The 15409-nt window shown below is 38.2% G+C and overlaps 1 protein-coding gene across 6 annotated transcripts in view; it reads left to right on the plus strand.

Annotated features, from left to right (window-relative positions):
• The window catches only part of MAP2K5 (mitogen-activated protein kinase kinase 5), a 264089-nt gene that overhangs the window by 38891 nt on the left and 209789 nt on the right, over nucleotides 1-15409 (plus strand). For all 6 annotated transcript variants that reach the window (XM_064381982.1, XM_064381992.1, XM_064381988.1 and 3 more), the window contains 3 exons: nucleotides 3676-3716; nucleotides 4636-4700; nucleotides 9994-10042. In XM_064381982.1, the coding sequence (XP_064238052.1) occupies nucleotides 3676-3716; nucleotides 4636-4700; nucleotides 9994-10042 (155 nt within the window). The remainder of the gene's footprint in view (nucleotides 1-3675; nucleotides 3717-4635; nucleotides 4701-9993; nucleotides 10043-15409) is intronic.

A 15409-nucleotide genomic window follows, 5' to 3' on the forward strand; every position in this document is an offset into this window, starting at 1 on the left:
TGGTGGCTCACACCTGTAATCCCAGCACTTTGGGAGGCCGAGGTGGGCGGATTACCTGAGGTCAGGAGTTTGAGACCAGCCTGACCAAGATGGAGAAACCCTATCTCTACTAAAAACACAAAAAAATTAGCTGGATATGGTGGTGCATGCTTGTAATCCCAGCTACTCAGGAGGCTGAAGCAGGAGAATCCGGAGGTGGAAGTTGTGGTGAGCCGAGATCATGCCATTGTACTCCAGCCTGGCCAACAAGAGCAAAACTCTGTCTCAAAAACAAAAGAAAGAAAGAAAGAAAAGAAACATACTTCCAATGTTGTGGGTCTTCATTTTTCTCTAAAAATTGTTTTTATTATCTTCATCCAAATTCTTTCAAATTTTGTTAGTTTTCTTTCATTTTGTGAGCAGTCCTGTCATTCTCACTGTTCATGCCATTTTGCTTCTTACCATGGTAATCACAACCATTTTTAGATGTCTGCTCTGTTAAGGCATTAATATTGTGTTACACCTCATCATTTGTAATCCTTTCAATAGTTCTGGTATTAGGTATTATTGTTTCCAATTTGTGGACGAGAATATTGAGGTTCAGGGAGGTTAAGTAACTTCAAAGTCTCATAACTTATAAGTGGATACTATGCCTTTAAATAGGAATTTCATTTAAATTATAATGTGATTAAAATGGAAAAGCATATATATTAAAATATAATTAGAATGTGCATGGGGGTAGTTTGGAGTGCTTGTTTTGGTGCGGGGAAAATAGTATATTATGGGGAGAGGATACTTAAAAGAGGAAAATATGTGATATGTCCATGTCATGTGTAGTCTTAGCATAAAACCCACTAGGCTGCAATAAATTGTTAAATATAGTCTTTATAAGCCAAATTTAAATATTTCAGAATATGAGACTTTTTAGTTCTGTGTTTTTTTATATGCTATGGTATAATTGTTTTTAGCTTTTGGTAGTCTTTTGCGTTTTGCTACCTGTCTACATCGAATGTACATTTTATGATATATAGATAAGTGAAATTATGCAAATTTACGAAATCAACATGTAGGCATACTGGATATATTTTCTGTGTCTACCTAGTTGGTTAGATGCCCTCAGACTTTAAAATCTATGGTTAGACCCGATGTTAAAAAGAATCTTTAGACTGAACAAGTAGGAAGGATAGGAGAAAATGATTCTTTTTCCTTTTTTGTTTGGAGACAGGGTCTCACTCTGTCACCCAGACTGGAGTGCGGTGTGTGGCTCACTGCAGTCTTTATCTCCTCAGGCTGAAGCAATTCTCCTGCTTTAGCTCTTGAGCAGCTGGGACTACAGGCATATGCTACCATACTGGGCAAATTTTATTTATTTATGTTTATTTTGAGACAAAGTCTCACTCTGTTACTAGGCTGGAGTGTAGTGGCGCAATCTCGGCTCACTGCAACCTCTGCCTCCCAGGTTCAAGCAATTCTCCTGCCTCAGCCTCCTGAGTAGCTGAGATTACAGGTGCGTGCCACCATGCCCGGCTAATTTTTATATTATTATTATTATTTTTTTTAGTAGACACAGTGTTTTACCATATTGGCCAGGCTAGTCTCAAACTCCTGACCTTGTGATCCACCTGCCTCCCAAAGTGCTGGGATTACAGGCGTGAACTACCACGCCTGGCCAATTTTTTGTTTTTTAACAGAGACAGGGTATCACTATGTTGCGCAGGCTGGTGTCAAACAAAGATCACTGTGTTACCCAGACTGGTGTGAATAGAGACAAGGTATCACTGTGTTGCCCAGGCTGGTGTTTGAGGGAGCTCAAACAATCCTCCCACCTCTGCCTCTCCAAGTGCTGGGATTACAGGTATGAGCCACTGTGCCTGGCCATAATTCTGATCTGATAACATGTTCTCCTCATTCCAAGTAGCACAATTGCCTTGGATAGTAACTCCCAGGTCATAGCAAAGTCCTCTCCGTTGTTAAAATATATATTAAATATTAATAAATACGAACATTTACTAGCTTTATAGTAATTCCTGACCTGATAACTTTAGGAAATGTCAGGTTACTGGTTTTTTTGATTGTGGTTTACGTCTCCAGCTATAAAAGTTTGAGAAGTCAATTGAGGAGTGAGGCAGATGTTAAATTTAGAGATAAGAGTTGATGCTTGTCTCTGATTCCTTGGTTAGGCATTGTGTTTAAATGAAATTTATGAATGCACTGCCTACTTCAGTGGAAATATTTTGAAGTGTTGTCTTATGAAGTATTGATGGTCCCTCAAGGACCAGGCAGCAAACTCATGAGACTATAGTTGGTTCAAAAAGTTAATTTCCATTTTAAGGAAAGAAGATTTTGAGTCTTAATTTTAGTGCATTTTAGAAAGGTAAGTAAAAACACTTTGTTATGGTTTAGACATATTTTCTAAGAAAAATAACATAATAAATTTGAGTATAATTGAAATATACAAAATGAAAGCAACTGATGTGTTTTATAATTATTACCCACTTTTTTTGTTGTTTATTTTTGGGATGGAGTCTTGCTTTGTCACCAGGCTGGAGTGCAGTGGCACGATCTTGGCTCACTGTAACCTCTGTCCCCTTGGTACAAGCAATTCTCTTGCCTCACCCTCACGAGTAGCTGGGATTACAGGCACCCACCACCACGCCTAGCTAATTTTTTGTATTTTTAGTAGAGATAGGGTTTCACCATGTTGGCCAGGATGATCTCGATCTCTTGACCTCGTGATCTGCTCGCCTCAGCCTCCCAAAGTGCTGGGATTACAGATGTGAGCCACTGTGCCTGGCCATTACCCACATCTTATTATTAAACAGCTCTATTTCTTGTTGTGAGAAACAGGAAAACCACATATACATCTGAGAGAGGAACAAAAAAAAAAAAAATCAAATTAATCTTTCCCCAAACAATCAATCAAAATTGATGGCCCCTTAACGTGCAATTTGTAGGGCACTATAGTTTTCAAATAGAAGCGTCTGTAACATGGGCAGGAGGCTTTTGTATTTTTAACATTTGTTGAAGAAGCATTTGCTGAATTGGAAAAGTACCAACCTGTAACTCAAGATGGTGTCAGGAAATTAATATATTTTTTTTCTGGCATTGCTTTATCTCTAGGACTAAATATTAGCACATGTCAAGATTTGTAAGAAATATAATAAAATTAGTTATATATCTATATTTTAATACATTTGACTGCTAATGGCTATGCAAGGTAGTATTCACACTAGAATGTTCCATCTTAGAATCCCTAGCAATCTTTTTGGCATTAAAAGATCCTTTTCTCATCACCGCCCCCCACCGCCACCCCGCAAAGAAAAACCCTTAGCTCTTTTCAAAGTAGTTTAAGTGATAGCAGATATACAATGTAATAGAATGAGGACAGATTACAGAAATTTGAATTATGAAAGGAATCTAATCATTTTAGCTCAGTTAACTTGATTTTTATATGTTTTAAGCAGAAATTGGAATTTATATGAGGTGGTCTCAGAAAGCTCTTTGCATTTATAAATGCTCACTCCTGCAAGTTAAAACCCTGGTTCATAATTCCCACTTTGGGTCTTGGGAGCCACTTTTCAATCATTTCTCTCTGCTAATTTTGGTGTCACCCTCATTTCTTTTTAAACGATTCATTTTGAACAAATTTGTAAATGGCCCTGATGTGTTCTACAATTTAGTCAATTACTGTTTCAGCCTGCAAGCCTCCTGGGGAACGGAACATACATGGCCTGAAGGTACGAATTTCAATAATTGTTTCAGTAAAGTTAGATGGATTTGTAATGCTGTGTTCCACTTATTGAAATGTCAAATAAAACTGCACTTTCTCAAGCTCTGACAAGCAATCCTTTTTTTTTTTTAAATGGGAGGTGGAGGGGGATTCATCTGTAGTATTTGCTCAATATCTGTATATATTTGGATACTGGGGGTTTGGTGCTGTATTTTTAATTATTTGGAATTGTTTTGTTGGTCAGTGTCTTAAGGATAATCCTAGGTGCTGGTTTCTACAAAGATTTATTTGAGTGAGAATATAGACTTCATTTCAGTGATTAAGCACATGAGCATATTGCACATGGAATACCCTCCTCTTGACGTATTTATGCTAGAAACATATATCTAGTTAATGTCTTTTCATTCTGTGTATTTTGAATTCTGGATTTCTGTTTAGGGCTTCACATCTGAAAGAAAAGCTGGCTTTTGTATTAGGCTCAAATATTTTATAATTAATTACTTGGGCCTCATTTTTTTAGTGAATAAGAAACATTCTACATACAGTGTTCCACTTGGTTGCAGAGCTAGAAGGATATGATAACTTGAGGTTCACTACTAACCCCTGGATATATACTTAATGTACTTTTTGAACATACTGTTTTTATATGTGTTCTAGATAGTGAGTTGGATTTTTACACTGTTTATCTCTCCTTTTTCACCACTATTTAAGTATTTAATGGAATAATGACAGTAATAGAGTATTATGTAATGTATGGGTTATACGGTTCTGTAACCTATATACTGAATAGACTCCAACCGTGGGTCTGTCTAGCAACAAGCTAATTAACCTTCATAGTGAAATGAGAAATTTGTGGCAAATTATAGGTTAATTAGAACTGTGTCCTCAGAACACAAGACTGATCAAGATTCTTTCTTTACTTATAGGTGAATACTCGGGCTGGACCCTCTCAACACAGCCCAGCAGTCTCAGATGCCCTTCCAAGCAATAGGTAAGAACAAGCAAGTGAAGTGTGCCCTTGATGTGATTTATCTACAGAGTTGGGGTGGGGTGGGGAAGAAACTAGAAAGAAATTTGACTAGTTAGATAACCTAGCTACATATTGACCAAAGAGAAAGGACCTCATATAGAAAGATGAAATGTTTAGATTTAGACTGGCTGCTCAGGGAAGGCTCTCTGGGGAGCGTTGGTGTTTCTGTTTTGACCTGAAGAATGAGAAGGACATCAAGAAGCAGAGAAGGCTGTTTCAGACAGAGGAAAGAGTGTAGGTGAAGGCCCTGAGGTGGAGAAGTTGGTCAGCATGTTTGTGTGTAGACCAGTTTGGCTGGAGCACAGGGAGGGGTTCTGGGTTGGGGAAGGGGTATGGAGAGAGGAGATGAGAGCAGCAGGAGTGATAGGAGCTAAGGAGGTAGACAGGACTCATCATGCGGGGCCTTGTAGGTCGTGTAGTGTTTGAATTTTCCTCTCAGTGCACTGGTGAGCAGTTAGAGGGCTTTAGTTGGAGAGGGACGTGGCCAACCCTGTTTTTAAAATATCCTCTGCCTGTGGTGTGGAGAATGAGCAGAAACTCCCATCTAATCCTGCCCTCCTTTGATGCTTGACTCCCTGCTCCTTGTCAAGTGGTCATCAAACCTCTTCCTGAGCATCCCTGTGGGAGGAATGCACTTCATCAGCCAAGGCAGCTCCTTTTCTGTTTTTTCTTTGGCTACATCTCAGAAGGCTTTTTGTGAGCTGGGATTCATCTTTCTGTAGATTAAGTTTTAGTTTAGCCTCTCAGAACGTGGTTGTTCCCTCGTTCCCTCTTCCAGGTGAACAGCTCTTCCAGTCGTCTTCCCTCCAAACGCACTTCTAGATTTTCTGTCTCGGTAAATTATCCCACATCCTGTCCATTGCTAACTCCAGATAAGTTGTGAGTCTTCCTTCACTGCTTTTCAGGCCTCCTTCAGTACCACATCCTGTCAGTCCCCAGACTTGCGGGTTCTACCTTCTGAGTAGCTCCGAGTCTTTCTACTTGCCAGCATTCCGGCTGCTATGTGGGTGACTCCGGCCCTCCACATCACTGCCACAGCCCCCTGAAAGTCTCCTTCCTCCATTCTTGCCCCATTCAGCCCCTCCTCCACCCTGCAGCTGGAGCCATCTTGCCAATGCACAGTCCTGAGCCTCAGTCATTCCCTACTTTAAAACTTCACTGCTCTTCACGCTTTCAAGATGAAGTGTAACCTCCACAGCAGGTGAGCCGTGGCCCTTCACATATGGGTGCTCTGTGCACTCCAGCTTGCTGGCCCTCCTCTCCACCCCATCCCACCTGACATTCCAGCTTTGCCGATGAAAACATGGTGCCCTGAAGGGATCACTTTATTCTCTTTCCTGGACCTGCACATTTTCCTATTTCTTTTCATCCCTACCTTGACCTTCAGTCTGGCTAACCTTGGTTATGTTTGAGGACTAAATTATCTAGTGAAAACTGTCCTTGATTACTACCCATCTCCCAGTGCACACCAGGGACCTCTCTAGGAATTCCTGTGATACTCCCATGCTTCCTTGTGTTGTAGCAGTGAGCACATTATGTTATAATCACTTCTGTCCTCCAGTGGATTCTATACTCTTTGAGGACAGTAACTGTAGCATATTCATTGACAAAGTTTCAATTCCCAACATGATGCTTGCCGCATAGGTTATAGTCAATCATGTTTGAATGAATGAGTGTATGTATGAGTATACTTGTATTTCCTTTACATCTTGCCTCTGGACTAAATTCTCCCAACTCTTTCATCTTTTCTGATATGATATTATTTCTAGCCCCCTCATTCTTTTACTCTTCTTTGGATATCTCAGTGTCTCTCTTCAGGTGTCGTACTCAAGTTACTGTTGTAACACACTGAAATTTTTAATGTTTTTATTTTATTACTTTTTTAGAGACAGGGTCTTTACTCTGTTGTCCAAGCTAGAGTGCAGTGGCACGATCATGGCTCACTGCAGCCTTGACCTCCTGGGCTCAAATGATCCTTCCACCTCAGCCTCTCAAGTAGCTGGGACTACAGGCTTGCATTACAATGCTTGGCTAAGTTTTTTTTTCTAAACTTTTTTTTCTTTTTTTTTTTTTTGTAGAAATGGTGGTCTCACTATTTTGCCTAGGCTGGTCTCAAACTCCTGGGCTCAAGTAATTTTCCCATTTTGGCCTCCCAAAGTGTTGTGATTACAGTCATGAGCCACCATAGCTGGCCTTAAAATGTTTTTAAAAGTGATTTTTGGATAGCTTAGGTCACTGTGAACATGCAGATAAATGAAATATTGAGTAAACTGAGTCACAAAGAAACTACCAGGATATAATTTTCTTTTCTTTTTTTTTTTTTAACCAGACCAAGTTGGTAGCCAGATAGATACTGGCATAATGAATGAAACAGTATTTTCCTTTGTTACTCTCAAAGCGTGTTTTTTTTTTTTTTTTTTTTTTGCCTTAGGTGTTTATTAAACTGAGTTTACTAATCTACATGGTGTTCTTAGGCAATAATTACTGAATTCAAGTCCCATTGCCAAGGCAAGGTCTTTCCTAAACAACTTAGCTTTCTCCTTCTGTAAATTGGGATGATTAAACTTTCCATCTAGCTACTGCTGATGTTAGAAAGATTGATGAAGCTGTATTAGGAATCACGTTTTATTTCTTGGATGAAAGGCATTTTATAAATGCAGTGAATCAAAATGTTATTATTTCAAGTTTATAACATAATGGAATATCTGTGTAGAAACCTTGCCTGAGCTTTCTTTGGTTATTTGTGTCTTTACAATAATTGGAACTATCAAATAGGGAGTAATTTGTGGGAAAACTAGGATCTGAATGTTTCCCAGAAAAAAATGTGTGTGTGTGTGTGTGTATGTATGTATAAGAGATAGTCTGACTTTGAGCAAGGTATGTACCTTACAGGTCTGTATTTTAGTATCCTTTATAAATTAGTGATAATAACTATACCCAGAGTATAGTTATTATAAGGATTAAATTAGGATAATAGGTATTTAGCACAGTGCCTAGCACATGGTCATCACTCGATAAATGGCAGCTCCTGTTATGTTAACTGGACTGATTTTAGGCAGCTGTATTTTTTTTTTCCGTGTATGTTTCAGATTTCATTCTACTACAAAATTGTTCATTGCCACTTTAGTGCATGGATTCTTAGAGTTGGTAGGACATTATATTAATGTCAAGAACCCTTGGATGAGGACATACTTTATACAATCTAGGAAAATGGGAGCTGAGGCTCCACAGTTTACATTTGACCATAGCAAAAGTTTAAGATGTATTTAGAAAGAAGAGTAATTATAACTTGAAATGGTAAAGTGTGATCAAACTTGAAGTTTGAGAGTCTCTCATATGTAACCTATTAAAGGCACCAAATGGAATATGTGTATTTCATATTAGGTCTTGAGTTATTTCTCTTTTTGTTCTTTTTCTTTTTTGTCCTTTTTTTTTTTTGAGACAGGGTCTCATTGCTGTCACCCATTCTGGAGTGTGGTGGCACAATTAAGGGTCATCACAGCCTCAACCTCCTGGGCTCAAGTGACTTGAGTAGCTAGGATTACAGGCACATGCCACCATGGCTGGCTAAGTTTTATTTTTTGTAGAGATGGGGCCTTACTATGTTGCCCAGTCTTGTTCTTGAACTCCTGGGCTCAAGCCATCCTCCTTCAGCATCCCAAAGTGCTAGGATTACAGGCTTGAGACACTGTGCTTGGCCCCTTTTGCTTTCTGATGTATTTATGATCTTAATTTCTTACTGCATTACTACCACTGCCACCATAGTATAATAATAACCAGAACAGTGACCACCATTTATGGAACCCTTTAGCATATGCCAAGTCATTGGGCTATATTTAAGGGTGAGAAGAGAATGGAGTATATAGAATAAGTAAGATGTGTCTGTGTTCTCAGGGAGCTCCTAGACTCTGCCCTATTGGGGGAGGATATGGTAGGAAGAAAGACGTCTCTATCCTGACAGTTAGCACTGGTAGGTAGGTAAAAGGGCTAAAGTGGATAGATTAAGCATAGAGTTAACAGGCTTTAAATCTCAAATAGAATATTCCTGGGGAAGGTGCTATTTTATATGCTACTCTACTAGGCAGGTAGATGTTTACAGGTATAACTCGTTATAAGGCTAGATGACTTCAGAGCTCCCCTTGGCTACCATTCTTTCTTCAAGAAGGACTTTTATGCCAGGTGCAGTGGCTCATACCTGTAATCCCAGCACTTTGGGAAGCTGAGGTGGGTGGATCACCTGAGGTCAGGAGTTCGTGACCAGCTTGACCAACATGGAGAAACCTTGTTTCTATTAAAAATACAAAATTATCTGGGCATGGTAGCACATGCCTGTAATCCCAGCTACTCGGGGGCTGAGGCAGGATAATCTCTTGAACCTGGGAGGCACAGGTTGCGGTGAGCTGAGATGGCGCCATTGCACTCCAGCTTGGGCAACAAGAGCGAAAGTCTGTCTCAAAAAAAAAAAGGAACTCTCACTAAACTCATCCACATGAGTGTTAACATAGTCATATATGTTCAGAAAACACTTTAATATTTCCTAAATAACTCTGGGAGCTGAGTCTCATACCCATAGGACAGGAAAAAAGACAACTAAAATGTATTAATTTTTTTTATAAAAACATGCCTACTATGGACAAGACACGGTGCTAGATTTTTTTGTAATATTTAATTTTCCTGGTTACCCTATGAAATTGGAATTTTTCCCATTTTACAGATAGAGGAAATTGAGGTTCAGAGAGGATAATAACTTGTCCCAGATGACACAGCTAGTGAGTACCAGGGTTTATTTCTATACTTATTTGCTTCCCAGGAAGCTGAATTATCATTTTTAACTGTGTAAGAGACCAGGACTTAAATTGTCTATTTTGCCTTTTGAAGTTCTATGATCTTTATTTGCTGTGAATATTAGCGCTTAGCAGATGAGATTGTCCACATGAAATTGCCTCTGAAAGACTAAGGACAGTAGAACTAATGACCATAAAAAAGTCACTGAAGTAGTTCATAAAATATTGTAGCTTCATCTTGGCTATAGGCTTCTTTATTGCTTTAGATTACTAATAGGATTTTAGTCTCTTTATTTGATACCTTTGGCATTTGGCCAGTTACTTTTGAAAAAAATTTATATTGGGAGAAGGATGTGAAGAGTATGCTCAATGCCTATACCTAAAAGCAATAGTGTATTTCAGTCTGGAATTTTCAGTGGTGTTCAGAGGTGTTGATGATCTTGCCACTAAAAATTATCTTTCCTTTTCAGCTTAAAGAAGTCTTCTGCTGAACTGAAAAAAATATTAGCCAATGGCCAGGTAGGTATTAATATATATTAAGATTTTCACATAGTAACATATTACTGTCCAGCTTTTGTATCCATCCATAAGCTTGTTAAACAGATAAAGAGTGTGAATTTCCTGTCATAAATGAATAACATGGCTTAATTTGATTGGCAGAACAATTTGCAGGCCGTTTTTCAAACTGTGCTAATGGGTTTCACTCTCAGCAGATTGAAGTACCATGCACACACCCTGCTGCCATCTCAGTTTTTAAAAAGTTAATCAGTTCTGAACAAGTATGTCAACTCGTGGGTTGTTGAAATGGCCCTGCATTCTGAGGTGACTGTTTCTTTCATTATCTTTGGGGAGAAAAGGAAAAACCATTACTTTCTCACCTTCGCTCCTTCTTTTGTCCTGAAACTAACACTGGCTTTTTAGGGAAGTGGAGTGACAGCAGACCTTTGGCATATAAAATTCCTGGCCTTCAGGAGACCTTGGTTTGCCTAGTAGACTGGCCATCTAAAATTGAATGACCTAACCCAGCCAGTGAGGGACAAACAGGCCTGCAGGCCAGTTATTTCTTAGTAATTTTGATTCAAGTAAATGGACACATCTGAAATAGTGTAGTGCTTTTAAACATACACTGGTAAATTAAGCTACCTACAGGGTCCTTGATTCTTCAATAGCAACATAAATGCGTTTTAATGTTTGTTATAGTGGAAGCCCTTTGATAGCCTTGGAGGCAGGCGCCTGTCTATTGCGATCAAGCCTGCCTATTAGGCTCTATTGACTGAGACATCTGTGTCACTGCAAATAAAAGACTCTTATTGATTTTCTTAACTGCTGTTCACTTCCCGTCCATGTTTCGAAGGCTGAAATCTTAATTATCTCAGATGCTTATTCAGTGCCGTCACACGCTGACCTCTCCAAGCCTCATTGGCATTTCATGAATCAAGTACTTGTAGTGGAGCATGTCAAGAAGACAAAGCCAAGTCTTCATGCCTGTCCTTTAATATCACCTGTAACATTGCGGCCTAATAGATGTGCATGCCTTAAAACAGCGCTGTATGGTAGTGCTTCTGGAGGCCTTGCTTATTTAGCGCACAATTCCTTGAATACAGTTAGAAGAAATTAAGTTGATCTGCTTCTGACACCTGATTGCCATCCAGAGTATGTAAATTCTAGTCCTTAAATATCCTATATACAGCTAAGGAGAATCTGGTGGAGTATGTATAATCTTTGCAGTCTGAACGTTTTAGATAGTATTTATCTAATACCTTTAACTTTCAGCAGCCAAAGGATGTGTTTAGATTGAGGTCCACATCTGTCTGCCCTCAGTGCCTTATATTTTGTTAGGACCAGTATATATAAACCAAATCTGACTAAAAGCAAAAATATTGAGCCTAGGATATTTATGTATTTTCAACATGCTTGCATTCTAGTTACTAATTGTAATTTATGTATGAGTCACTTGTCTTCTTCAGCTGGAAAATATATTTCAAAATTGACATAAATTAAGAAGCTTTAACTACATTTGTTCAGCCCAGGCAATGGAAAATAACCTGTCATAGACTCTTCTTTCAAAAATGAAAAACAGTTTTTTCCACTGCAAAAAATAAGCATTCCGTTATGCTCATAATGTTTTGACAGTAAACCTAGTACCATAGATATCTTAGTGGCTTCAATTATGAGGTTCTCTATGGTGGGAGATGTCGTGGCAAGGATTCTTGACACTTAAAGATTGTTTATTGCTTTCCCTTGGGAATGTGATAACCTCATATTAAACAATATGGCTTTTTTTTTTTAATAAGGATTAGCCTTTCTTACATTTACTTGCACTCAAAAAATCCCCTCAAAAACTGAAAAACCCACCTTTGGAAGCTTTCAAAATGTCTCCTTCTACTAATTCCTTAATTCCTTAGTGCTGTGGGGTAACTAAACAGTGAGTGAAATTGCATTGCAGTGAGGTACTATGCACAGTTGTAGGCATCAATAAATTTCTGGGCTGAACACTGACACCACTTGATATGGAAGATGTAAGTCACATTTAATGATACTTTAACACTTGAGCATAGTTTTTTATTTTAGTGGTTTATGCTCTCAAGCATTAATAATGATTTGCCTTTCCACTAGCCTCCACTTAGATTTAATAAGGAATTCATATTAATCATTAAAAGAAAGGGACATGATTCTTCAAGATAATCAAATATTGACAACTTAGAAATAGCTTTCTGCCTGGGTTCATTGATATAGGTTATGTGATATAAATATTTATTTCTTTTCTGTCACTCAGAGTAAATGCCACCAATTGATTCAGCATTGATATAGTGTCAACAGTTCATAAGAAACATTTGACTGGCCTGTGTTTTCCGATTAGTCTCTGCTCTATAAAGTGGGATTTACTAAATCTCTCCAATTGTCTGCTCATAGAGTGTGACTGCTTTCTGAAACCATTATTGCTTCGATTTGTGAAGCAAAGGTCTAGTGATGGGACTAGTTTCTGTCAGACCTTTACATATAAAATAAGGATTAATTGAGCATTTTTATTTTAATGATTTATAAGCAATAGATACTGATTCTTCTTAATACAGACAGACAATAAACAAAGAATATTTTCTTTGCTGGTTAAATAATTGAATTCCATTTCATTTTTCCCATTAATTTCATTAGATCAAGCACTTTTTAAAAAGTTTAACATTCAGTCTTTGGCATGGAGACATTGTTTTCCTGTTAGCCCTTTTATGTTGAAGTAATTCCATTTTTCCAGCTTAAAAAAATAAATCAGGAGATATTTTTGGCATATTTTATTGAGAGCTATAAATCAGTCGCACTGATGTGTTTTTCCTACTTCAGTTCTAGTGTGGCATCATCTGTTTAACATTGGCCCTTGATTTGAAACTGATTAGAAATAGCCCAGAGGGTCAATTTGAAGAATTTAAAAAGTGCACACTTACTCCAAAGATATGTGACTTTGGCTTTTGCATCTCTAAAGTTATTTTTTCTTTTTTTTTTTTTCAATTTTATGGAGAGGGTGGCAGTATTTTCCAAGTATAAATCTACTCATATCAGATCTAGAACTAATTCTGGTCCAGTTGTATCTTCTGGCTGTTATTTTGAGAACTTCAGAAAGCCTTTAGAAAAACTTCAAAAACTTTTAGAAAAACACTCATTTTTCTAAAGTTTTTCTAAAGGCTTAGGTGGTGGCTTATGCATGTAATTCCAGCACTTTAGGAGGCCCACTTGAGGCCGGGAGTTTGAGACCAGCCTGGCCAACACGGTGAAACCCCTTCTCTATTAAAAATATAAAAAATTAGCTGGGTGTGGTGGTGCACGCCTTAACCCCAGCTACTCAGGTGGCTGAGGCATGAGAATCACTTGAACCCAGGAGGCAGAGGTTGCAGTAAGCCAATATGACACCACTGCATTGCAGCCTGGGCAACAGAGCAAGACTGTCTCAAAACGAAAAAAACAAAACCAAAAAACGAACAACAGGAAAACCTTTTTGTATTTAGGAAAAAAAAGGGAGGGAGAATAGGTATCTATTGTAAAATTAGGTTTAAAAACTATTATTACTAGTATATGTAACTCTTAGATTCTTACAGCTCATCTTGGATTACATATGAAGGCTGAAATATGAATGAGACTGTGTATGTAAGTCTAAACTACACAACAATCCTCCTTTACCCACCCAAAACCAACCTGACTGCCCATGGGTTGTTGCTGTCTCTGTTTCTTTTATGGCTCCTGCCTCTCTTGCAGCAGGAACAGAGCTCAGTGCCAGTCATTTCTCTAAGGTCATTTGCTATCTTGGCAGTTAACATGTAGTTGTAACTCTTGTGGCTTTTTCTTCCTCCTCCCTCACATTTATTATTCTGCCTTTTTTTTAGTCAAAACAAGGAAACTGGACTGTATTTAATAACAACTTAGTATTGTTATTGAATAAAAATCCTTCACCTCTTTTCAATTTAAAGAGCTGTTTGACTTTAAAAATATTTTTCTTCTTAAAAACAAACACCATAGCTAATGAAATTGCTTTTAACTTGTGAGTGTCTTTTAGTTGATTGTGTACCTTCCTGTGGGCCAGTGGCCATTGATAGGAATGTCCCTCCATACTTAACACCTGAGATAAACTGCTGAGCTATGATGTTGAACTGGAGTATACTGAAAGACTGAGTTCTAGCCTTGACTAGCTGTTATTGACTAGTCATGCAATAAACCTAAGTGAAGTGGGCTAAGTGGTCTCAGGATGCTGTAAAATTCTGTGTGTTTTTTTTTTTAAATGATACTTGATCCCAACTGTAATATTTAAATACAATAATCCATAAGCTTATAAATATCACTTTCTTATATGATGAACACTCTTCCTATGCTTCATTTTGAAAAGTTGAATTAATATTCCTGTCTAAATGAAAAAGGCAAAAATACTACTAGTTGATTTTAGTCCCTTTAATGAGTTTTTCATAGTTAAGATCAGTTAAATCAACCCATTTGATCAGAGATAGAAAGTTCTAAAAATATTTTTTATAATCAGTTCTTGGGCTCTGCTTTGTTTTTCCTATCCCTCCCAAATGCTTTTACATGAGGAGTATTTGTACAGCATAATAAAATTAGAACATTTAAATAAGCAAAAAGAAAATAATCTGATATTTTTTAATATTAAAAAACCATCAGGCCAGGCATGGTAGCTTGCGCCTGTAATCCCAGCACTTTGGGAGGCTGAGGCGGGCTGATCACCTGAGGTCAGGAGTTTGAGACCAGCCTGGCCAACAGGGTGAAACTCCATCTCTACTAAAAATACAAAAATTAGCCAGGCATGGTGGTGCACACCTGTAATCCCAGTTGCTCAGGAGGCTAAGGCAGGAGAATCACTTGAACTTGGGATGTGCCGCGGAGTTTGCAGTGAACTGAGATAGCACCACTGCACTCCAGTCTGGATGACAGAGTGAGACTTCATATCCTTCCCCAAAAAATCCCAAAAAAAAAAAACCCCAAACCAAAAAACTATCAATCAGTTCATAGGCCAAAGTTTGCATAACCTTAAAACATTGTAGAAACACATCGTAGGAACACTTTAGTCACTTTTTATGGGTACTATCTAAGTGATATGGTTCTAGAACTTGCTCTTCAAAAAAAACTTGCTTTTTATCTTTATGAGACTCTTGCAGTCCTCCTGGTTATCACTTTTTATGGGTACTATCTAAGTGATATGGTTCTAGAACTTGCTCTTCAAAAAAACCTTGCTTTTTATCTTTATGAGACTCTTGGCAGTCCTCCTGGTTATCTGAAGGATTCTATATTTGTCTTGATTTTTTTTCATCCTTGAATTTGCTTAGACAGTGATTAATGCACATGCACATACACTTGCAACAAACATTCTTCCTCTCCCCTTCTCCTCCCTGCACT

This window comes from Aotus nancymaae, unplaced genomic scaffold (genome assembly GCF_030222135.1).
Source record: "Aotus nancymaae isolate 86718 unplaced genomic scaffold, 86718_ANA_hifiasm-v0.15.2.pri h1tg000003l, whole genome shotgun sequence".
Classification (NCBI taxonomy): domain Eukaryota; kingdom Metazoa; phylum Chordata; class Mammalia; order Primates; family Aotidae; genus Aotus; species Aotus nancymaae.